Raw genomic sequence first — 22,349 nt, 5'->3', positions numbered from 1 at the left:
ACATTCGTTGAGGTGTTTCCGTGTCGCTGAACTACAGCAGAGAACACTGGCAGCCCAACCATACACACCGATTTGGTTTGCTTTTCCTCCGCTCACTGCTCTACGAGAGAGAAGCCAACCTCCGTGATTGAAGCTTGACAGAACGTTCTACGATGCTCGGAATTACCGCAATCAGCAGAGCATACCAAGTTATTCAGCAGAATATCTCTAATAGGGGTTTGCCAACCGCCTGTAAGTGCCACCCTTAAAACCGAAGCTGTGATATGACGGAGTACCTTGCTTCCTTCCCGCTGAAACAGATAGGATGCCGGCTCTGTGGATACCATACGGATTACCTCTCCTTCCATCTACTAGGCAGCAATGCACCCAAGGTGCTCTTGCATGACCTGGTGTGAACCCATCTCATGCACCTCGCGCAGGGTCGACACAGGTTATAATCAGCGGCATGTACAAGAGATAGTTTTGTACGTTTTTATCCAACATCTTCTCACGAAGCAGATAACTCCTTTGAGCAGTAATTAATGGAGACCGCTCCTGGCTCCTGAATGGCTCCTGCGCTCCGGCGAGGCGAGATGCGGGGCGCTTCAGAGATCGGCAAAACACCTACCGCAGACGGCTTCTTGATGAAGGTTGAACGGGATAAATTGGCAGCCCCTTGTCAACGGTCCGACGCGACCGGCCGTTGATTGGGGTCTCCATCGAGCATCCGGCCCGCCGAACTTCCAGATTAAGCAGCGCGGAGCGTGGACGAAGAAGACTCATTTGGTTTGTGGGGGGGGGGGGGGGTGCCGTGGACACGTAGATCTCGTTGCGATTCCGGGGCCGAATAAGCTTTGCCTCGGCGGGAACGGAGCGAGATTCCTGGGCCCTCTGGGCTTGTAATAGGAGATCGGGGATAAATATCTTGGGGGACTGCTTCGTAGCCAAACCCCCCCCTATGCTCGATCGTTTCGCGGGGTTTCATTTGCTCGCCCGAGTCATCAACCTCCAAGCTCCCCTTGTTCTTCACGCCTATCACCCGACAGGAAACGCCACCTGCCCACCAATGTTCCGCAAGACCGCTCTTCTGCTCCTCGCCGCCCTCCCCTTCTCCTTCGCGCAGATCTCGGAGGACTTTGAAGGCGGTTGGGACGAGTCGGCGTGGCCGATCTACGCCAACGACTGCAACCAGGGCGGCAAGGTGTCGCTGGACACCACCACTGCCCACAGCGGCTCTAACTCGGTCCGGGTTGACGGCGCCGGTGGTTACTGCGGGCACATTTTCTTTGGCACGACGTCCGTCCCTAGCGGTGATCTCTATGTCAGGACATGGCTGTACGTCTGTGATTTCCTCCTTCTTCTCCTCACCCTCATCCTCATCCTCATCCTCATCCTCATCATCACCATGAACTTGTTTTTTCTCTTCTAATTATGCTCCCCCTTTCTCTCGATTATTATTTGCTTCGTCCAAAGGTATGAAAAAGAAGACATCCGCTCTGACATTCGCTGCCTCCCCTTGACAGGAAAGCGCAAAACGCCCTCACCGACGCCCACGTTAGCTTCATCACCATGCCGGACTCGGCCCAGGGGGCGAACAAGCACCTCCGGATCGGCGGGCAGAGCAAGATCCTCATGTACAACCGCGAGTCGGACGACGCGACGCTCCCGGACCTGTCGCCGCAGGGCATCGCCGCGTCGAAGGCCCTGCCCACGGGCGACTGGCAGTGCCTCGAGTACCACGTCGGCGCCGACGGCACCATCGAGACGTGGCTCAACGGCGAGGCCATCGAGGGGCTGACTGTCAAGTCCGGCGTCGACAACCCCAACGCCGGCCAGTGGCAGAGGAGCAACGTCGTCCCCAAACCCACCGCCGTCTACTTCGGCTGGGAGTCGTACGGCGGCGACACCAACACCTTCTGGTACGACGACATCGTCATCAGCGACACCCGCGTCGGGTGCGAGTAATTAGACTTGGCCGAGAAGAAGCCGGGAGAGGGGGAAAGCGGGTGAACATGGCATCGTTCTCCCCCCCTTTTTTTTAGCTGGTAATTTGTGTTGTACATACATACCTTTCAAATCGTAGATAGGTATCACGACATATCTAAGGGCCCGATACCGATAGCTATGCTGCTCTTTGCATTTGCTAGACCGCTGTATTCGACCTTCTAGCGGAACCCCCTGAGCTCATCAGCGCAGAATGGAGCAAAGGGCAGCACACCCCATGCACCCCAGACATCCATAAGGTGGAAGTAATTAGTCTTCCGATACTTGCCAGAGGCACCAGATCATGGGTGCTGCGGCTCGGATTGTTTCCTAGAAGAACAGTCAACCTGGCTGTCTAAGAGGGATGAGGAAGTGTGAAACGCAAAAGCGACGCCGCAATTGCTACTTCTAGTAATTGCACCTATACGTGTGCATTTTGACAGGAAGCAGAGTTAAATCGATCATTACGGAGTAATTGGTGTCTTGATTTCTCAGAGATGGATGCTAAACGAAAAATAAGAGACAAGTCGGAAAGAATTGACGAAAATTGACGGTCGTGTGGGACCTAAAGCGAGCCACAAGAAACTTGCATTGAGCCGTCGATGATCAACTGGCGTATAACTACGGACTAATTATTCAGTGTCGAGTGCGGGGAGTCGACTCTTTCTGGGTTCCAGAGTCGAGGGTTAGGGTTACGAAGCAAGATCCCAACTAAAAATGGCCTTTTGAAGTTGCCACTTGCTCTTTTCGCGGGTGCATTCCAAGTTCCACATACCTCCACGACGAGGTAGCACAACACGCCTCCACCCGGTCGAGAGCGCAACATGCGCTGGCGCGTGCCACATCTCTTCGCCATAACCTCATAGGGATACAATTCGCAAGACGGCGGAGATGATGTTCCTCAGGTTGCCGGTGCAGATGCAGCTGTTGGTGCTCATTGGCGCCGCTCTGGTTGCGAGGGCGCTCGCGGCCACCAACGGCCACGAGCTTGCTCTGCCCTCGTACCACTACGGCGCTCCCATCCGCGTCGAGTGTATGAACCGGAGCTCGTAAGTGCGGTGCCGGGCATTTGCTTCCCCGGATAACCCCCAGCCCGCCGGACATGCCCCCTCGGCTAACCAATCGATGCGCGCGAGCAGGGAAACGGGCGAGCACATCCAGAACGAAAAGCACGAGATCGAATGGGTCCCCTTCCCGGTCTGCAACGAGACGGACCAGCCGCTCGAATTCCACTACGGCATCGAGGGCGAGGTGAACTGCACCATCCCCATGGTCAGCGACCCCTTCTTCCACCTGCTCGAGTTCTACATCCACAACGACGCGCCCCTCGCCTGCCGCCTGCCCGCCCGGCCGCCCCCGCACATCGAGGTGATGGGCGAGACGCCGCCGCCGCAGGAGTACATCCCGCTGGTCTTCGCGCTGGCGGGCACCCTGCAGCTGAGCCACATGCACATCAGCACCCACCTCAACGTGCTGCTGCACAGCACGCCCAAGCAGCACATCCACCCGCACGACAGCGGCGTGCTCGACAGCGCCACCGCCTACAGCACCAGCCCGCTCACCCACCTCGAGGGCAGCGCCACCCGCCGCCTGGTCATCGGCGACCCGCTTCCCCTCAGCTTCAGCGTCCGCTGGTTCCCCACCCCGGCCCTGCCCAAGGTCTCCGGCAAGGTCGAGTGGTCCGGCATGGGCGGCCACATCTACGCCAGCACCGTCTTCTACAGCCTGCTCTCGTTCTTCGCCGGCGCCGCCGTCTCGACCGCCTACTTCTTCGGGTCGGTCCTGCCGAGGCGGCTCAGGGGAAGGGGCCTCGGCGGCGCCACCCCTCTCGGATACGGGTTGAACGGCGTGGGCAACGGCTGGGGATATCAGAAACGGGCGGTCGATTAATTGGTGGCGGTGGCCGAGGAGGGGACAGTCAATGGAGCGCATAGTCACGGGCTTGCCTATGTGGAATGTAGTACTACACACAAAAGATACCATGGCGTTTTGGGGCGTTGGGGTTCCGACAATGACTTTTATTGCTGGCTACCGAACGAAGCTTGTTTATGGAAATGCGTAGTCCTGCCGTCATGTCATGTCTCTCGAAATCACAGGCAAAGAAAGAAGGGCTTGGCAGAGCTCGACCTTGCCCGTCTTTCCGTGAGAATTAATTAGATTTGCCTCCTACTGCGACTGCTTGGCAGCCAAGACAGCATCCGCCGCTTTGACGCGGCCGAGGATTCGGCTCGCCATATCGATCGCCCCGAGAGCCGCTTGTCCACGTTAGCCACGCGCGCGCGCACACACACACACATACACATACACACGCACGCACAAGACACCCCACCATGGGAGTTGGGGAAGACATCGTGCGGAAGCCTCGGGGATAGTGCGTGGGAGAAAGGGGGCGGGGCAGGACTTACGCACGACGAACCACGGGCCGTAAAGCTGGAACTGCATCTCGCGCTTGATGGCGGGCGGGTAGGCGGCCTCGTCCAGGAACGAGACGTCGTAGATGCAGATGAGGGTGGTGAAGGCGACCTCGAGGGCGTAGACGAGCAGGAGCAGCTCGTCGGCGGCCGAGGTGCCGCGCCGCCGCGAGAGGGCCAGGCGGTAGAGGCCGTACAGCACGGTGGGCAGCAGGAAGAAGGCCTCGAGGTGCATGAAGAGGCCCATCCAGCTGTCGTGGCCCGACGCCGTCTCGGCCGACCACTGCACGATCGGGTCGTTGTACTTTTGCACGTACCACTCCTTCAGCTCGTACGCCGCGTGCAGCGGCGAGCCGGCCGGTTGGTACAGGGAGGCGGGCCAGATGTAGTCGAGCAGGTCGACAACTGGAAGGGGGACCTTGTCAGCTCTTGCGATATACTGTGTAGTAAGCAACATTGAGGTTTCGCCCTCGCTGCTGTGCTAGCGGGTGCCCCTATAACCCCCCTGGGACGGAGACAATCAATGGCGCGAATCAGGGAAGGACTCACAGAGAATGATCGGGAGTTGCATCAGGAACCACCCGATCCACACCTTGTTCCTCCACGTCTTGGTGTAAGTCGCCATTTTATTTTATTTTTATTTTTGGCCGTAATTGTACGGTTTAGCCGGAGAATCAATCTCGCGCAGTTGAAATGGCAGTGGTGTATCCTGATGTACTCGCGGAGGCGACGTGAACCTTGGATGCCAAGGGGGAGTTTTTCTCAGCGTCGTGTCGCGTCGCGCTCGTTCGCTCGAGCAGTCCGAGGTTGGACGGTGAGCAGGGGTCCCGCAGGATGTATGTACACCTCCTCCAGGATTCTGAATCCTAGCGTTGGTACGTGGGTCCTGCGCCCAAAAAGCCACTGGCGGCAAGTACCGCGCTAGGATTCAGAATCCTGGAGGAGGTGTAGTAAGCGGCATCTGCAGGGGTGCGACGCCAGTCTGGTCCCTGACAGCTCCACAGGCACCAGTCAAAGTCATTAGTGGACTGTGGAAACTTTCGGACATCCACTACTCCGTAGCACCGACAGAAAACTCCGCTTCTGCCACGAAGTTTGCGTTCAGCATCATGGCAAGGTGGCCGAGCGGTCCAAGGCGCCACGTTAAGGTCTTCAAAACCCTTAATCCCAGTTTCCGTGGTCTCGAAAGGGGCGTGAGTTCGAATCTCACCCTTGTCAATTCTATTTTGCCTCATTTGTCTTTCGGCATGCTCTTTCTCTATGGATTAACTTCGCTCTGTTCCTTTTTCTTTTTTGAGCCAAGACATTGAATGGTCTGTCTATGTGAGGGGAGCACAACCCGAAAAGACTAATGGCTAAGGCGTGCGAGCAGACCTGGGCCGAATTTGCCTATTGGTCACTATATAGCATCCAAGGTACCAAACCAATGATAACCAGAGATAACCAAAGAGAAAACCAACGAGGTAACCAAAGAGAAACCTTCCTATTCCTACAGTCCACCGAATTTTCATAGCAGACTCCGCCTCCCTGCATGAAGAAGCCTACCTGCCCTCGACCATTCCCTCCCAACCCTTCGGTCCTCCGAGGAGATCAGTCTGGCCAATACAGGATTTCGGGGTTCCCATATATATATTACCAGCCGTCATAGTGGATGTGTTTCCCATTGGTGTGACGAGGGGGGGGGGGGGTTCAATCCATCAGGAAGGAATTGGCGTGTTAATAATAATAGGTGTCGGTGACCATGGGCTTCGGGCCGTAGCAGCGCTCTGAAACGGGTTGCGAACTGTGGGCGGGCTCCGTCACCATCGGCTTGGGCCCGTAATAGCGTCCAGCAGGGGGCTCTGAGTGATAGGTTGGATAGGCAGGCGCCGTGTCATAGGTTCGGACGGGTCAATGAGAGCCTTCCGTGCGCCGGTGCTACTTGACACCCATCTCAGATCATTGTACATCGGGGCATTTCCAATGTCCGGCATGTGCTTGTCGCCCATGTACAGGCACCGTTCCTCGAGCGCGTCTAAGAGGGTTTTAATAATGGGTCGTTGGAGGTGCTGCGACTCTGGATTCTTACCAATGCTCATCGGCAGCTTAATGAACTGGTTTTCCTCCATGATGCGTAAGACCTCCTTGACCCAGACGCGCCAGGTCCAGCGAGGCTCTCCGGACGGTAATTGGCTCCCGCTTGTCCATAAGACGGACGGCCGATGCGGCGTACCTGAGAGCGTCCAGGCCGGGAGATTTTGCGATCTTGAGGAACACCAATTTCCGGGGGTCGCTGATGTTCCGAAACTCTGAGTAGAGATCAGGGAGGGTCCCGGTTAGCATTGGTAGCGTGTATGAATGAGGTAACCGCTTCGCGGCGTCTCTGGCGAGCTCTGACTGGAAGGCTTGAATGCCAAGCTTTTCCAGAGCTCGCTTGCCGCCAGGCTACCATCGGGTCTACCTCCTACCTTCCTCTATATCTGGCCTTCAACCCAGCCCATGACATTTTTCGAAGTCCGTTGCATATCGGTCCCCAATCCTCCTCTCTGTACCATAAATATCTCCATTAACGTATTTTCTGACGTTAGGTATTCCATGGACCCAAACAGAGAAGCAGTCAACCGGGCACTGTCGCTCATTGCGGAGCTCGACCTCCCACATCCGTCGGGCGCACTGCTCGCATCTTTTGTCAACGAAGCCCTTCACCCAGTCGTAGCCGCCCGCTATGTGAACGATAAGGTGTCAGCGGGCGACGTCCAATCTCTGGTATCTGACTGGATCTACATTGTTGAATCTGGTAAACATTCTCCTTCACCGCCCTACCGAGGTTTCCTCTGGCACTGAAAGTGAGAGAGAGAGAGAGAGAGAGCTTCAGCCTAACCAGTTTCCGATAGTTACAAACGGTCGCATACCGCCTCCGCCAGACGCCACAGAGCAGCTGGAAATCCGGGCACGAGACGGTAACAGGTGTTGTATCACCGGCAAGACTGGCACTGCCCGGGATCCCCTAATTGTTGTCCCTGTTCTCCCTGTCCCGTCTGGATGGGTTGCAGACAATGTGCGTGAATGCCTCCTTCTATCAAGCCATAAATAACACTCCGCATACTAACCAGCCGTCTCCGAAGCCGCGGATATTCGAAATGCTTGGGGTGTTCTTTAGTCCTCCTTACCGCGACTGGTGGCTCTCGTATGTCAGAGCTCCTGAACGAATGCTGCATTATTACAGCCATTGGTTAGTTCAGAAGTCCGCTGCTCAGGCTTTTGCCCAGGGGTTGGTCAAGTTGGAAAGACAGCAACCATCAATGATTGAGGTGAGATTGACTCGACAACACTTGTCCCCCTGACCTTTGCAGCCAGTCGCTGACGCTTGCAATCACAAGTACAAAGTTGAATTCGTTCACATCGGGCCAGAGAGACCTATTGAAATTAAAGGTCCCTACCCGCTTTTGGGTGATCACTCGCGCGCTGGCATTCTCACCGTAGACGCACGGTTTATCGGCACCCAGGCCCGACTGGCAAGAAGCATCCGGTATGTCAAGATCGCCAAAAGCATTGCGCCGCAGATCTTGCCTCGTAAACCTGGAGAGCTTGTCCTCCCTGCCATGAACACCCGCAAGCCCTCCTCCGGACGCTCTCTTCACTGGGCCTGGTTATCGCCTTTGTTCGGACACGTCAAGTCTCTGATCAACTTCATCGGCCGTGGCTTCGTCTCAAGCTTGAGAATTCTGCCTAGGAGCGCCCGATCGGTCACCTACGATGCGCTGCGAAAGATCGGGGAGATGATTTACGGGCGGGACGACCCGTCGCTCTTTGTTCAGAGACTACCCTTTGAGCTCTTCTTGAAGTACAGGGGAACCGCTAACCTGGCCCGCAACGAGTTCAACGCCTTGCGGATGGTCCAGCAGAGGACTTGCATACCGGCCCCAAAGCCTCTCGACGTGATTCCCAACGGCGACGACTCGTATCTGCTCACGACGCGGCTGCCAGGGGTACCCCTTTGGCTCTGTCAGGAGGTCATGTCCGATGCCGACTGTGATGCGATCGTTACTCAGCTCAAAGACTACTTGAGCCAACTTCGAGACATACCGCAGACGGTCAATCCCGAGGCGCCAATCTGCAACACTCTCGGCGAAGCATGCAGAGACCACCGCATCCGCGGTGGCGACCCCATCGGACCGTTTGCCGACGAAGCGGCCTTCAGTCAATGTCTACGGTTCTCGGACGAACCGAGCCGCCGCGGGCACAAGATTGTGTTTACGCATGCCGACCTCAACCCTCGGAATATCCTGGTGGACCAGGTCGCCCTGCCTGACGGGACCACCGGCTGGAGGGTGACGGGCATCGTGGATTGGGAGACTGCCGGTTTCTACCCAGAGTATTGGGACTACACAAAAGCATTGTTCGAGGGCTTCCGGTGGAAGCCACGGTATATTAAAATGGTGCATAGGGTGTTTGAGGAATTCGGTGACTATTCTCGTGAGTTGGATGTTGAGAAGAGGAGCTGGGAGGCCGGTGATGGCATTTGATGGCGACAACCACTCCAGTTCTGACCAAACACTTGGGTGATATATTAGGGGTTGCCTTAGATTTCAAAGGTAATCTGACCACGCGTTTCAGAGCGCTCGTACCAGAAAATTGCATGAGCCATGGCGACGGCACCTCATTCCGAGAAAGAAAGAGAGAAAAACAAAGAAACAATTCACAGGAAGGAGAACTGAAAAGAAGAAAAGTCAAGGCGCGATATCCAGGCACCGTCTGAAACTCAGTCTACTAGTTGTGTAACGAGTGCGCAGGATTACTAGACGTGTATTATTCCATACAGAGATTTTGCCCATAAAAGCTCCCTGTCTGCTCATAAGGGTCCAGAACTGGTAGCTATGAGGACAACAAACCGCACCTTTTGAACAGCGAAGACCAGAAGCTGTCGTTGTTATGGGGAGGGTGAAAACGTGATTCTGGACCCGGTACTTTCATTTAACTCTACTGTGGTGTGATCCTAACATCGCCTTGTAAACAAGAGTTCCACCAACGCGTTTGCGGATTTTGTTAGCCAACCAAACGTGTTTGCGGCACTTCAACACTTCAATTCGACACTTCCACTTCATGTTTTTCGAACCTGCACTCAACTGGCCGCAACAAGTTCGTCATCGGTCAAAGTCTCAATTCTTGCTAATGAACATGGCCGTGCCCGAGGACAAGCGCTGGCCACCAGTTCCACCAGACGTCGACAGGAGCACGATTGAAGTCGAGACGCCTGAACTCTCGATCACAGGGAACAGCATGCTCTACAGAGTCAAAGGGCACCCCGGCATAGTCTACAAGGCCAGAGCTGAGCTTCGAGAATACGAACTCCAGAAGGCGGCTGGCGATTGCGCAATTCCGGTCCGGGGAAGAGTCATGCTCAAGTCAGCATCCGACGGCGAAATTGATTGCATGGGCTTCCTGATGGATCTCGCAACTCCGATCACCGTTCCGACGGGCCCGGCCCCGCCCTCGGCCCCGGTCCTGCCGCCATCTCGACGCCATGACATCATGCACCAGATGATTCGGCTCGTGCAGCGCTTGCATGCCAAACGCATCGTGCACGGAGACGTGAAGCTGGAGAACATGCTTCTCGACAACCAAGGCAAACTCCGGCTTTGTGATTTCGCCGAGGGGCGGTACGTGGACGAGGACGAGAGCGTCTGGGAGGGGAGTTCAACCTGGCATTACGAGTCTCCAAATAGGCTTCTGAGGGGGGAACGGATGGGAAGGGACCCGGCACCACCTACAATCGAGGATGACTTGTATGGCCTCGGTCTGAGCATCTGGCACTTGTATACTGGCAAGATGCCACATGAGGATATGGCTGGCGATGACGTGGGTCTGAAAGAGAGACAACGGAAGGGAGAGACAGTCGATGTGGCCAAGGTAGATGATCCGGAAGCTCGTGAGATCATCAGAGGCCTTCTTCGCCAAGGAGGAGCTCGGATTTAGTCCATGCAATTGGTAGATTGTAAGGTAAGGACTTCTAGTTTGCATCAGGGTTAGTTAATAGAGTTGATATTAGTTACGCACCTGACACCTGTTCTACGAGCATCTGTACTTGGTAATTTAGGTCCTATCCCCACTCCGTCAAGTGGGTATTAAATGGCGTCTACCTCAGGTAGGTAGGTAAGGCTTGAGGAGTTCGGTGGCATGTTGAAATGGACCATCACCCTTGTCCACACGTTCATCCGATGAAATTGAGTGCTCGTTTCTCCCCGCTGTGGCACCCCGCAGTGCCAGGGCCCCTTCCATGAATGAATGACTGTACTGGGTTAGGGTCTGCAAGATCTCCACTTGGCGTGCCAACTCGGAAGTTGTTCACATGCTGGCGAGTACCTATTCCGCAGCATACTCCGTACGTCCCGTAACTGAACTCGATCCACCAGACTGTTGCAGTTGGCTTGGGGTGCCTTTGCAACTTAACACCACACGTATCCATCACGACAACGAACGGTCTGCGCCCGCGACAAAACACCCGCGCGAGTCCCAATCGCCCCCAAGGAAGCATGGCTCGGGTTAATCTTGGTCCCGGCCAGGGGCCGCCAAGCTTCTGGAAACGACAAATTACGTTATGGGAACATTGAATGGTCCACTGCAGCGGTCGAGCCGGCAATTATTCACGAGGATGCGTCTCGCCGTTCCTGCAACAAAGTATCCGTATTTTTGCCTTGGTTCTCTTGGGGCTTCTACCGCGCATTCATCGCCCAAACGAGGTCGAAGAGCGGCCGCTTAGTTCGGGAGCGAACACCAGCGGGTGCATCCTGGCCAGCACTGGCCGCAGCAATCCACGATCATGGGCCAAGATTTCTCCGATGCCAGCTCCCGTTCTTCCTTCGACGACGACGACGACGACCCCGAGGCCGCCCTCAACCCGCACGGCGACGACGACGACGACACCGACAACGTGGCTCCCCTCCGCCTCCGCCGCCTGCCTCCCCGGGGAGAGCAGGATGCCAGCAGCGCCGTGTTGCTGCCCGGGGACGGCACCATCATGTCAGTATACATGATGATGCACCGGTACGTTGAGGGCCTACCTTTGCCCACATTCGGTCCGGAACGGGGAGCTTGGAGGCTGATGCGTCTGCAGGATCCGGCGCCTGGTCATTGCCGCCATCGGTGAGCCGCTCGCGAACTCAATTTCGAGGGATGGGAGGTCCGGCAATGTGACTGACACTTGACAAGATGACATCTACACGTTGGACGAGCTTCGAGCGCCCCATATGGACCGCCAAGTTGTGCGGCCGCTCGTCGACCGGCTTTACAATCCGCAGGACCCCGCGATCGGTCAGTATCACTGCGGTCTAACTCACCACGAAACGAATACCACAACTTACGGCAAGCTTGTTTGCAGTGTACTGTCTCGTCGCCAATCGAGTCCAGTTCCTCCGTCCCCGTTCCAGCGAGGCGCTGCACCAGGGTGTTCACGAGTCGCGTGCCATCCTCTGCGAGCTTGTCGCAACCCGTATCCTCCGCCGATTCCGTGAAGATCATCCAGGGCGCCCAGGTCTCCTCCTCCTGGCCAACATCCTGGTCTCCGGCTTTGATCCTTGTGATGCGGCGCCCGAGTCTGTGCGGTCCCGTCGTCCGCAATGGGCGATTCAGAAGCGCGGTGGCCACGAGCGGAAGCTGACTGCGCTGGAGCTCGCCATCATCTCGGAGAGCAAGATGCTCATCAAGTCTCCGGCCTGCCAGCTCGTCGTCGACGCCGTATACAAGGGAGTCGTTGTCTACACCCCCCTCTCTTTCGTCGACTTCCTCCCGGACCACTACAAGCACCACCCCGTCTCGCTCTATGAGCCTCGCCGGGCGCCCATTCTCAACCACCACCGGCTCATCGTGCCCCAGATCCGGAACGCGATAGAGCTGCTGCACTTCGCCATCCTACTGCTCCTGTACATGCTGACGGTGGCTCACTACGGGCTTGGTGCCGACATGGAGGGTCTCCGCCTCTACGAGACGTTATTCAATGTCTTCGCCGCTGGCTGGGTGCTCGAGCAGTTTGCGGCAGTCGTCGAGCACGGATGGGAGGTACACGCCCAGAACCTCTGGTCTTTTCTCGACCTTACTTTTGTCGCCATCTACGGCGCCTATGGCTTTGTGCGCGCGGTTGAGTTGCTGCTTTTCGACGACGCCTACTACGCCCTGCCGGTTCTCTGCACCGCGGCGCCCGTGCTGCTGACCCGGATCGCGTTCACCTTGATGCCGGATAACATCGTCTTCATTGCCCTCCACGCCATGATGCGAGACTTCACCAGGCTCACCTTTATTGCCGTCTGGTGCTTCGCCGGCTTCGTCGTCGGCTTGCTGTTCCTCGCAAGGACAAGCGGCGAGGACTCGCTGAACGCGGGCGTGACCTGGGCCACAATCACCAAATGGCTGCTGTGGTATGTAACCCGCAAACAGAAGAGTTCGATATCTAGAGGGGAAACATACAACGCTCGTTTGCTAACACACGCTTCAGGATCTGGTTCGGACTCGACGGGACGGGCATCGAGCGCTCCGCCGATTTCCACCTGATTCTAGGGCCGACCCTGATCATCACCTTTGCCTTCCTCGGCAACACGCTGTTCCTTACCATCCTCGTCGCCATCCTGACCAACACGTTCTCCAAGATCATATCGAACGAAGCGGCCGAGATCCAGTTCCGCCGCGCAGTCCTGACCTTCCAGGGCGTCAAGAGCGACGCTATCTTCTCATATCCGCCGCCCTTCAACATGGCCGCGCTGATGATTCTCCTGCCGATCAAGTTCTTGGTCGGGCCGCTCGCCTTCCACCGCATAAACGTCGCCGCGATCCGGGCGCTCAACGCCCCAGTCCTCCTGCTCATCGGCCTGTGGGAGCGGCGGCGCGTGTGGGCCCGGCGGGCCAAGTCGTCTCGGTTCCGGTACTGGCGCTACTTTGCCGGTCTGTCTCCCCACGGGGACATCCAGGCCGTCTTCAGCTCGGAGCCGCCGCCCGAGATCGTGGACGCCCTCGAAAAGATGGATGCGCTGCACGATCTGGCAACCGTCGACCGCGAGCTTGCCGCTCACTCGCCCAAGGATCTGCGCGCGCCGCCCGCATCGGCTGTACGAAGGCGAAGGACGTCCAACAGCAGCAGCATCAGGAGGTTTGAGGTGTAGCACTTGTTAAAGGGGGGGGGGGGGGGGGAATAACGTAACTCATGGCTTTGTTTATAATTATCTAACCACAATCACCTCTCCCCCCCCCCCCCCCCCGTCCTTTTTTTTTTTCCCGCCTCTTGAAGAGTCTTGACGGTAATTAAGATAATCAAGGTTCAACCAAACACGGGCGCGTTCCAACAGTTCGGACGGGCCGAGATAGACTTTTTTTTTTAAAATTCAAGGCATCAATCAGACTGCCCGTACAGCATGTCCCTGACGATGAGACCGACGTCTCGGGCGGCGTCGCGGGCGGCGGCGGACCAGGCCGTCATCTGCAGCCAGGCGTGGGTGAGGTCGGCATAGTGGCGCCAGCGGGCGAGCCCGCCGACGGCGCGCAGCTTGCCCGCGTAGGCGAGCCCGACGTCCCGCAGCGGGTCGTACCCGTTGGTCACGACGGCCGCCGGCGGCAGGGACGCCAGAGCCGCGCACGGCTGCTTCCCGGGGGCGACGTACATGAAGGTCGGCGAGGGGCCTGCCGCACGGATATTTCGCCGAATCGAATGAATGAGTTCGGGTGCGCAAAGAAGGGATCATTCGGTTAATTATTTATTAACTTACCGCTGATGGTATGGGGTAGGTAGTGGTCGGCGAAGCCAAAGATGCCGTTGAACTGCAGGTAGAAGCCCGCCCGGTTCTCCTCGGCGGCGGGGGTGTCGGTCGGCAGGCTGGTCGCCGGATACAGCAGCACCTGGGCGGCCACCGGGTGCTTGCCCTCGTCGCGCCGGCGCATGCAGACGGCCGTCGCCAGGCTCCCGCCGGCGCCGTCCCCGGCCGCGACCAGGCGCGTACGGTCAACCCCCCTCTGCTGGGCCGCCCCGTCCAGCACCCAGTCGATCACGGCGTCGAACTCGTCCAGCTGCGTGGGATAGGGGAACTCGGGTGCCAGCCGGTAGTCGGGGGCGAAGATCTGCAGATTCAATGCCTTCAGCAGCCGCTTTTTTTTTTTTTTTTTGTGTTCCGTTCCCGCGTCCCAGCAGTGGCCAGACAAAATGGTTAAATATTTAATAATAATTAATATAATTAATCATGGGTCAGGAGGGATGACTATTAGGACCTACGATGCAGGCCGACTCCTCGGCGAGGAGCCTCAAGCCGTTCTCGAACTCGTCCACGCTCCCGGTGCAATAGCCGCCGCCGTGAAAGTAGATGATGCCCCCCATCTTGCCCTCTCCCCTCCTGGGCTCCCCGTTGTCGGGATACAGGACCCGGATCGGGATGGTCCCGTGGGGCCCTCGGATGGCGGTGAACTCGACAGCGCGGATGGGATTAACCTTGAACTTTGGGAGCCTGTGGAGGGCAAATACCTCCATGTGCTTCCGGCGTTCTATGGTGTACCCTTGGGCGCCGCCGAGTTCGAGGTCCGGATGGTTGGCCAGGAAGTCGGCTATGTCTCCGTTGACCCTCGGGGCACGAGTGCCGACCTCAGGCACCACTATGTCGAGCGCTTTGCCGTCGCTCATGATGACCTCAAATGGAAACTGTCTTTCTCAAAGGTTAGGATTCTTGGCAGGAAGAGGGTAATTAATTGCAGAGACACAGGGGCAAAAATTAGTAATTATCGCTAAACTATCTCACCGTGATCAGGGACTTTGGTGTGTTCTATACGTGCTTACTCACCCGTGTGTGTGTGTGTATGTGTCCTGGTTTGATGCTCATCATGATGGTCGAGGGATGGGCCTACTGGTGTATAAGTGAGGTAAACTACGACGTAAGTTTGGGTTTGTTTGGCCAATTTGGCCACCTTGTACCCACTGGATCTGTTTCATCTCATCTCTTTTGGGATGACACCGCCTGCTTACACGTGCTCGCTAGTTAAAGATGCACCTACGAAGAATAATGTACATACTTTCTCACAAAATATTGAGTCGCTTCACCGAAATATGTGAGCACCTGACCAAGCATATAATTTGTATATTTTTTTGTAGGTTCTTGGAGTATAGTGCATTTGAAGTTCAAGATTTCAGTCCTTAATAATTATTAATTAAATACTTAATTGGCAATACCTAGAAACCTTTGACAACTATTACCTGAATTATTGGTTTTCCCACGCCTGCTGCGTCATTCTATGAGCCCAGCGTCGTTCCCTACGGTCCTGCTTCTGAAAACCACAGAATCGAATCGACCATCCAAGTGTTGATCCTAAACTTTGATATCTTGGCCATCCTTCGCCGAGCTGCCGCTTCCCTGAGAAGTGGCCAATGGGGCAAGCTTGTTGACGGTTCCCAGTCCCACATGGTTTTTTTTTTCTTTTTGCACAATCCAATCATTTTCAATTGCTGCCAATGGGAAGTTGTGACGGCCGGCCTCATTGGCAGCACGCTCCTGCTTGTCCTACCAGTGTTATCCTCGCCGAACACGGGGGCTGTGCAACGGCTGCCCATTTTGCACTGCGGCACCATGATCTCCTGGAAGGCGATGCGCCTCGTCTGACGCGATCAGGGTCGGTCCCCTAATGTTGTGTGTGTCGATGGACGAGTCGCTTCTTGTTGTTTTGGGAGCCGGCGCCGGGGGAGCGCTCTTGCAACGACAACAACGACGCTCGGCACCGTCCGGGATAACGGCCAGTGAGTTATTATTAATTATCACCAACCCGTACAGATTTACCTCTAAATCCATCTTTTTCGTTCGGTACTACCCACGATACCACCCGGCCCGTCCCCTTACCTGCCTGACTTTGGTAATATTAATTATTAGTTACTGGAGGCGATGCGGGACACGAGCCGCGAGGGACTGGTTTGGGTTGACCACGGCCTGGGCCCGGAGGCGCAGTGGACGCGGGAACCCGACCTGGGGGCCATCAAGCGCGTCTGCCGCCGCCACCTGGGCATCCCCGAGGACGCCGCCGAGGAAGCGCTGACGGTCTCGTTCCACCGCGACGGCGCCTTCAACAAGCTGTACCGGGTCGACTGCGGCCGGCGCCGCTTCATGCTGCGCGTGTCGCTGCCCGTCGACCCCCGCAACAAGACGCTGGGCGAGGCTGTCACCCTAGAGCTGGTCCGCCGCAACACGGACGTGCCCGTGCCGGCCGTCGTGGCCTTCGACGCCTCCCGGAGCAGCGAGATCGGGTACGAGTGGCTGCTGATGGACAGGATGCCCGGCGTGCCGTCCCACTACCGCTGGCGCAAGATGACCATGGCCCAGAAGGAGCGCCTGACCGCCCGCGTAGCCGAGTTCCAGGCCCAACTGCTCCGCTGCGGCGGCCATCATCTCGCCGAGGGCTTCCGGGGCATCGGCACCCTCGGCACGGAGCCGCCCCGGTCCGACGCCCACGCCCACGCCCACGCCGACAGCGCTCCGGAACCCGGGCCGATCGTGTCGAGCTTCTTCTTCTCGGGCCAGCGCTATCACTACCCGGTCCCCCGGGGCCCCTTCAGCTCGAGCCACGACTGGCTCCGGGCCCAGCTCAACGTCATCGTCCGGGAGCACACGGCCGCCCTGGCCGAGGCCAAGACGGACCTCGACAGGGAGTACGCCGAGAGCGCCCTGCGCGTCGCCCGTAAGCTCCTCCGGATGCTGCACAAGATCTTCCCGGCCGTGGTGCACCCGCCCGAGCGCACCGTCATCTGGCACGACGACTTTTCGCTCCGCAACATACTCGTCGACAACAGCGGCAACATCACCGCCGTCATTGGGTGGTACGTAGAGTCACTCGAGAGAGAGAGAGAAAGAGAAAGAGAACACTAACAAGAAACGGCAGGGAATGCGCCTCGGCAATGCCACGGTGGGTGGCATCCCAGGTACCCGAGTTTCTGCGAGGCGCGGCGAGGGAGACGGAGCCGGACCGCAACTGCTACACGGACGTCGACAAGGGAGCTGCCCGCGCCGCCGTCAACGATGGCGATGGTCCGGGAGAGGGCGGGGAAGATGACGACGACGACGGGCTCGACAACGAGGGCAAGACGGAGCTCTACTGGATCCACCTGATGGAGTACGAGCAGACGCAGCTGCGCAAGGTGTACGCGGCGCGCATGCGCCAGCTCCGGCCCGACTGGGACCTCGAGGTTGAGGAGAGCGCCCTCAAGGTCGACTTCCTCGCCGCCGTCGCCCGCTGCGCCGCCGGCTTCTACCTCCGCCGCATCGAGCAGTGGGTCGACGCCATCGAGCGCAGAGAGTACCTCCCCCTGATGGAGGTCCTCAGGGTCGGCATGCATCAGGCGGACGGTGCGAGCGCAACGAAGACAGGCGCTATTAGATCGGCGGTGACGTGGTCAACCAATACCCTCACTCTCGTGAGCAGGTTATCATGAGAACTGTGCTCCTTCTCTTTTCCTCGCCCTTTCTAATTTGTAGGATATTTATTTAGGCCTTGTACCTCCTATGTGCCTCCAGTAATTTGGGAGAGCGATCTACTTTTGTCACTACTCCGAAGAGTTCATTGATACATTTAGAGTTCACGATCTGTAGTGCCCTACTGCCCCGTGCCGCTGCCTATCCTTAGACACATTATAGAATTATTTGACTGCACTATAGTGGCGGCCTAAAACTGCTCGAGAACCTGAGGTAACACTTGGCAGGTATTATAAGCGCCCCCTGCGCCCCCCGCGCCCCCCAGGTCATACCAAGAGGTATATACTCTAGTCTAGTAGTTAGACGTATTAGATAAGAATAATAGCAAGTATGAAGCACTTAACGGACCGAATAGGTAAATCAGAGACTTGTTAAGGTTTATCTTCATAATGATAGAAGGTAGAGGAAGTCTAGGGAGTGGAAGCAGGGAAAGGAGAGCCTGTAGATATGCCCACAGCCCACTCAAAGAAAGGAAAAGGGCAGTCTGCAGCCACAAAGGGAGCCACAGGCAGGTGGCTATAATTACCTGCCATATTAGAGCATGATTTCTAGTTTCTTCGATACTATGCTATCAGAAGCTAGGGAGCTTCTAAAGCTCCAGCCACGAGCAATACAAGTCACCCTTACAAGCTTATGGACGTATAGATCATCTTTTCTTTATCTATTTATATTGCTCTTTCTCTCCTTTATAGATAGTTTAATAAGGCACTCTTTCCATTCCTTCCTTACCATTACTCTTAACGCCTCCTAAATGCTTATTCGAGCTTGTAACTATATTTAGTAGTTATAAGCCTAATGCCTTAATTACTCCTCTATTGGACTAATATTAACTAGTTAAGAGCTTGCTCCTCTATAAATATATATACTTTACTTTTATTATTACTTTATAACGTATTTAACTATGACTAAGTCCTCGAACAAGTACTCTATATACCTTATTAATACTAGTAGTTAGCCTTCCTAGTATAGTACTTTTAAGTCAAAGGCTAGATTCCTAAAGATCTAAAGGGAGGTTAACTTAGAAGATAATCATAAACTAAGTAAGTAGATACTACTATACCTAACTTATAAATAAGTACTAGAGAATATTATTAAAGCAGTTCGAAAGTAGCATCTTAAAGCACTTATACTAGTATCTAGTCCTTCTGGGATTTTTACCTCCATAATAGATACCTTTACTCTATTTACTAACCATATACCTACTATAGAAGAGATTAGTAAAGAGCTTTTAAGTCTAAATAAGTAGTAGAAAGTTAATATTATTCTTCCTACTAAGAACTCTAGGAATTATATAATACTCCAAAGCTAGATTAAGAAGACTATAGAATCGCGTCTCTACTATATAGCTAGAGCTAGGAAAGAAAGGGGTATGAATGATAATAGGGCTATAGTATAAGCGTTTTAAGATATAATTACTCTCTTGGAAATAGGTATATATACTCTAATTATAGCTTAGTACGTTGCCTACCTAGATATTACTAAGCACTTAGGAGTCAATCCCTAATACTAGCTCTGGGAATTTAGTATTATATTCGAGTAAACGCTCTAGTATAATATTCTAGAGGTATAAGGTGCTTAAGGAATCTTTACCTTCCTTAACGCTATTGGTATACGAATTTTACTAGACTAGGTGGTATATAAGAGAAGAGAGGCCGAAGTAGTAGACGCCCTAGGCAAGAGTCTTCTAGAGCTTAGAAAGCTTATATATCTAATAGAGATCTTTATTAATAATAATAACTTAGGGGCAATTTTATGGAAATATTCGATATTTATAACTCTATAGCTTACTATAGCTAAAAAGAGTAGTAAAGAGAAAGTAAAGAGCTTCTAGACTCATTAGAAAGATTATAAATATCCTTATAAGCGACCTGGATATAAGTAAGATCTAGTAGATTATAATATACCTAGGTAAGCCCTATATAGTAATAAATAATATATATATCTCTCTAAGAAGGAATATAAAAGAATTTATAAGTAGCTTAAATAACTAAGATAGGCTAAGCTAAGGAGTTAGCTTATTACTAAGTAAAGAGAGTTATCCTATTCTAGGTAATTAAGGGTAAGATATCTTAGTTCCCTTAATACTTTGGTAATTAACCCTTAGCTACTTAGAGAGCTTATAAGCTACTATTATATATTTAGTACTATTAGTACGTAACGCTATCCTCTATTAGAAAGCATTATAGTCGATACTTATAGGTCTACCTATCTAGTTAATAATAAGAAGTTTGTCACGGAAATATACATATAGGACGCCGCCTAAGCCGCCTTCCCCGACAAGCCAATAGGACAGCAGGCACGAACGGACTAATCAGGAAAGGATCACGCTTAGCAAAGTGATCTATACGCTATAGGATCACTATTACAGCCGTGATCCAGACAACAAAGGATCACTAGATAAAGAGTAATCCTAGGATTATATATATATATAGATAGTCACTCGTTATAGTAGACTCTAAGAGTTTACTAATAGTAATAATCATAATCACAATACTTATACCAAGCATTGCTAATTACTATAAGAGACAACTCTAAGTGTTATTATAAACCCTTTAGCTTTACCGAATCCCTTAGACGACCTGCCTGCCTGTCTCGCTTAATCTACCTTCGTCTAAACCCTTTTAGAAGAAGTCTAAGCTAGGTTCGTTACACGTTATTACCACTCCCTTTGTTCTGTCATGGTTTAGAACGGAGGTGACCTTGACCTCGATATCGATATAGCTACTAACGTTACGGCCGAACAGCTGCTTGCCTAGATCGGTTAACTCTAGTAGCAGATCTAGGAGTTAGACTAGAGAGATAAGGTTACTTAAGCCCGAATTAAAGAACTTAAGAACAGTAAAAAGTACTTATAGAAACTAGTTAACGAGGCTTATATTAAAATCGAAGTACTCGAGACTACTAAAGCGAGTTATATTAAGATTAAACTATCTAGCAAATATAGAGGAACTAAGGAGGATCTTATAGGATTCCTAATAAACCTCTAATCCTACTTCTGGCTTAATAATGATAAGTTTCTAGATAACAAAGCCAAAGTTCTCTATATAGCTATAAGATTAGAGGGTAAGGCACTTAGATAGTTCGAGCCTATATAGAACGACTATCTTACTAAGGAAGACGAAGATGACCAAGATACGTTTACATAGGCAGTCTTCCGATCTTACGACCGTTTCGAAGAAGAGCTTTAGAAGGTTTTTAGCGATAAAGACGAAAAGATTTATATATAAGAAAGACTCGCCAATCTCTGATAGACTAAGTTAGTAGCCTCCTATACCGTGTAGTTTAGATAGGACATATTCAAGTCTTAGCTTAATAACAAGGCGTTGATATAACTATTCTATAACGGCTTAAAGGAAAAGGTCAAAGACAAGCTATATAAGTACGACCGGCCTAAGACTCTAGACGAATATATCATATAGGCTATTAGAATCGATAATCGACTCTATATATAAGAGTAGTAGAAACGAGGACAAATGAACGGAACCACGGTTAAGGCTAACGACAAGAAAAAGCAAGTATACGTCAGTACCTCGTACGGGACGTACCCCGGAGCTATAAATGTAGACGTAACGTAAAAGCAGGACTAGAAGAAGACGACCAAAGACAAGTCTAATGCTACCTACTATAACTATAGAAAGAAAGGGCATTATAAGCAAGAATGCCGGAGCCTAAAGAAAGAATAGAAACTAACCCCTAGGAAGGAAATTACGGCTATTGACGAAACCACCAAGGACGTCATCGAAGTAGTAGCTATAAGCTATAAAGATAGGGATAGCGACATAGATAGTCTCGGATACGACGATAATGGTAAAGACGAACAAGCATCGTACTCCGAATTGGTCATTATAGACCTAGAGACAGGTCTTGCTAAATAGGATATGGTAGGAGAGTATGTACTACTAATTTCGATTCTCCTAGCCTTAAGATAGTAGGGTTTTACGGTTATATAGAGGTAGGATAGATCGTAGACAACCAATATCTAAGGAATCAAAAGACCTAGACCTAATGTTCTATTCCTCTAGGAATAGATCGAATAGTATTATAATAAAATTTTCTAGCTTAATACGGAACTACGTAAATAGGATAGACGCTTGATCTGACTTACCTAGTAGAGCAATAGAATATAGGACGAAATAAGGGAACTCTGACGTATCATAGAAACTATCAAAGGAAAACAGCCTATAACATACGATAGGCCCGATAGCTACGCCGAGTATTCTAACAATTAGTAACTTAGCCACGACGTATAAAACCCTAAGTACTAGTTTATATATACAAACCGCAGAAAAGATAAGCGTATGTAGGAAAGCTATTAGAAGAAACACTCCTACCTTAGCATTAGAGTATCTATAGTCTATATATAGTAGGAAGGATTTAGAAAAGAGTTTTAATACCTTCTAGGCAATGCTATACAACTATACCCGCGACACGAGGCATATATACAAGTGCCCTAGTTCCAGTGTATGTTACACAAATGCCAATACCACTTTCGCGACAAATTCGAAAATAATCACTAGCC

At 53.1% G+C, this 22,349-nt stretch overlaps 8 protein-coding genes and 1 non-coding gene across 9 annotated transcripts; 7 read left to right on the top strand and 2 right to left on the bottom strand.

Moving 5' to 3' along the window:
* Positions 1-1,045: 1,045 nt before the first annotated feature.
* MYCTH_58635 (uncharacterized protein) lies at positions 1,046-1,944 on the top strand (the record flags this gene model as incomplete). Its single annotated transcript, XM_003665699.1, has 2 exons — positions 1,046-1,314; positions 1,503-1,944. The coding sequence occupies 2 exons, from the start codon at positions 1,046-1,048 to the stop codon at positions 1,942-1,944; spliced, it is 711 nt and encodes a 236-aa protein (XP_003665747.1).
* A 924-nt stretch (positions 1,945-2,868) lies between these two features.
* MYCTH_2083273 (uncharacterized protein) lies at positions 2,869-3,957 on the top strand. The gene is made up of 2 exons (XM_003665698.1): positions 2,869-3,011; positions 3,102-3,957. The coding sequence occupies exons 1-2, from the start codon at positions 2,881-2,883 to the stop codon at positions 3,850-3,852; spliced, it is 882 nt and encodes a 293-aa protein (XP_003665746.1). The 5' UTR covers positions 2,869-2,880; the 3' UTR covers positions 3,853-3,957.
* MYCTH_2095899 (uncharacterized protein) lies at positions 3,956-5,104 on the bottom strand. Its single transcript, XM_003665697.1, has 3 exons — positions 4,923-5,104; positions 4,368-4,778; positions 3,956-4,217 (listed from the first exon to the last, which is right to left on the bottom strand). Exons 1-3 carry the CDS (start codon positions 4,996-4,998, stop codon positions 4,129-4,131), a joined length of 576 nt encoding a protein of 191 aa, XP_003665745.1. The 5' UTR covers positions 4,999-5,104; the 3' UTR covers positions 3,956-4,128.
* Positions 5,105-5,484: 380 nt separating this feature from the next.
* On the top strand, positions 5,485-5,591 carry MYCTH_t180. The gene has a single exon. It is a non-coding gene; the product is annotated as a tRNA-Leu (tRNA).
* A 1,258-nt stretch (positions 5,592-6,849) lies between these two features.
* Positions 6,850-9,145, top strand: MYCTH_2309733 (uncharacterized protein). The gene is made up of 4 exons (XM_003665696.1): positions 6,850-7,149; positions 7,247-7,410; positions 7,478-7,663; positions 7,733-9,145. The coding sequence occupies exons 1-4, from the start codon at positions 6,948-6,950 to the stop codon at positions 8,876-8,878; spliced, it is 1,698 nt and encodes a 565-aa protein (XP_003665744.1). The 5' UTR covers positions 6,850-6,947; the 3' UTR covers positions 8,879-9,145.
* A 242-nt stretch (positions 9,146-9,387) lies between these two features.
* MYCTH_2309731 (uncharacterized protein) lies at positions 9,388-10,422 on the top strand. The gene has a single exon (XM_003665695.1). It carries the CDS (start codon positions 9,531-9,533, stop codon positions 10,326-10,328), a length of 798 nt encoding a protein of 265 aa, XP_003665743.1. The 5' UTR covers positions 9,388-9,530; the 3' UTR covers positions 10,329-10,422.
* Positions 10,423-10,889: 467 nt separating this feature from the next.
* Positions 10,890-13,504, top strand: MYCTH_2309729 (uncharacterized protein; the record flags this gene model as incomplete). The annotated part of the gene is made up of 5 exons (XM_003665694.1): positions 10,890-11,396; positions 11,467-11,495; positions 11,562-11,663; positions 11,731-12,763; positions 12,841-13,504. Exons 1-5 carry the CDS (start codon positions 11,173-11,175, stop codon positions 13,499-13,501), a joined length of 2,049 nt encoding a protein of 682 aa, XP_003665742.1. The 5' UTR covers positions 10,890-11,172.
* Positions 13,505-13,728: 224 nt separating this feature from the next.
* MYCTH_2069956 (uncharacterized protein) lies at positions 13,729-15,003 on the bottom strand (the record flags this gene model as incomplete). Its single annotated transcript, XM_003665693.1, has 3 exons — positions 13,729-14,015; positions 14,102-14,450; positions 14,602-15,003. The coding sequence occupies 3 exons, from the start codon at positions 15,001-15,003 to the stop codon at positions 13,729-13,731; spliced, it is 1,038 nt and encodes a 345-aa protein (XP_003665741.1).
* An 896-nt stretch (positions 15,004-15,899) lies between these two features.
* MYCTH_2309727 (uncharacterized protein) lies at positions 15,900-17,912 on the top strand. Its single transcript, XM_003665692.1, has 3 exons — positions 15,900-16,107; positions 16,238-17,178; positions 17,241-17,912. The coding sequence occupies exons 2-3, from the start codon at positions 16,250-16,252 to the stop codon at positions 17,788-17,790; spliced, it is 1,479 nt and encodes a 492-aa protein (XP_003665740.1). The 5' UTR covers positions 15,900-16,107; positions 16,238-16,249; the 3' UTR covers positions 17,791-17,912.
* The last annotated feature ends 4,437 nt before the right edge of the window (positions 17,913-22,349 follow it).

Source organism: Thermothelomyces thermophilus, chromosome 6 (assembly GCF_000226095.1).
Source record: "Thermothelomyces thermophilus ATCC 42464 chromosome 6, complete sequence".
NCBI lineage: Eukaryota > Fungi > Ascomycota > Sordariomycetes > Sordariales > Chaetomiaceae > Thermothelomyces > Thermothelomyces thermophilus.
Note: the sequence above shows the minus strand (reverse complement) of the source record. Positions and strands in the feature narration are given on the sequence as shown.

What these genes read in the sequence shown, in the direction of transcription:
- MYCTH_2083273 (XM_003665698.1), top strand. Translation starts at nt 2,881, where the DNA reads ATGCAGCTGTTGGTGCTCATTGGCGCCGCTCTGGTTGCGAGGGCGCTC. An exon ending in GAGTGTATGAACCGGAGCTC is followed by an intron (nt 3,012 to 3,101) that starts GTAAGTGCGGTG and finishes GCGCGCGAGCAG; the next exon opens with GGAAACGGGCGAGCACATCC.
- MYCTH_2095899 (XM_003665697.1), bottom strand. Translation starts at nt 4,998, where the DNA reads ATGGCGACTTACACCAAGACGTGGAGGAACAAGGTGTGGATCGGGTGG. An exon ending in GCAACTCCCGATCATTCTCT is followed by an intron (nt 4,779 to 4,922) that starts GTGAGTCCTTCC and finishes TCCCCCTTCCAG; the next exon opens with TTGTCGACCTGCTCGACTAC. An exon ending in CGGCCCGTGGTTCGTCGTGC is followed by an intron (nt 4,218 to 4,367) that starts GTAAGTCCTGCC and finishes AACGTGGACAAG; the next exon opens with CGGCTCTCGGGGCGATCGAT.
- MYCTH_2309733 (XM_003665696.1), top strand. Translation starts at nt 6,948, where the DNA reads ATGGACCCAAACAGAGAAGCAGTCAACCGGGCACTGTCGCTCATTGCG. An exon ending in GATCTACATTGTTGAATCTG is followed by an intron (nt 7,150 to 7,246) that starts GTAAACATTCTC and finishes AGTTTCCGATAG; the next exon opens with TTACAAACGGTCGCATACCG. An exon ending in CTGGATGGGTTGCAGACAAT is followed by an intron (nt 7,411 to 7,477) that starts GTGCGTGAATGC and finishes CCGTCTCCGAAG; the next exon opens with CCGCGGATATTCGAAATGCT.
- MYCTH_2309731 (XM_003665695.1), top strand. Translation starts at nt 9,531, where the DNA reads ATGGCCGTGCCCGAGGACAAGCGCTGGCCACCAGTTCCACCAGACGTC.
- MYCTH_2309727 (XM_003665692.1), top strand. Translation starts at nt 16,250, where the DNA reads ATGCGGGACACGAGCCGCGAGGGACTGGTTTGGGTTGACCACGGCCTG. An exon ending in ATCACCGCCGTCATTGGGTG is followed by an intron (nt 17,179 to 17,240) that starts GTACGTAGAGTC and finishes AAGAAACGGCAG; the next exon opens with GGAATGCGCCTCGGCAATGC.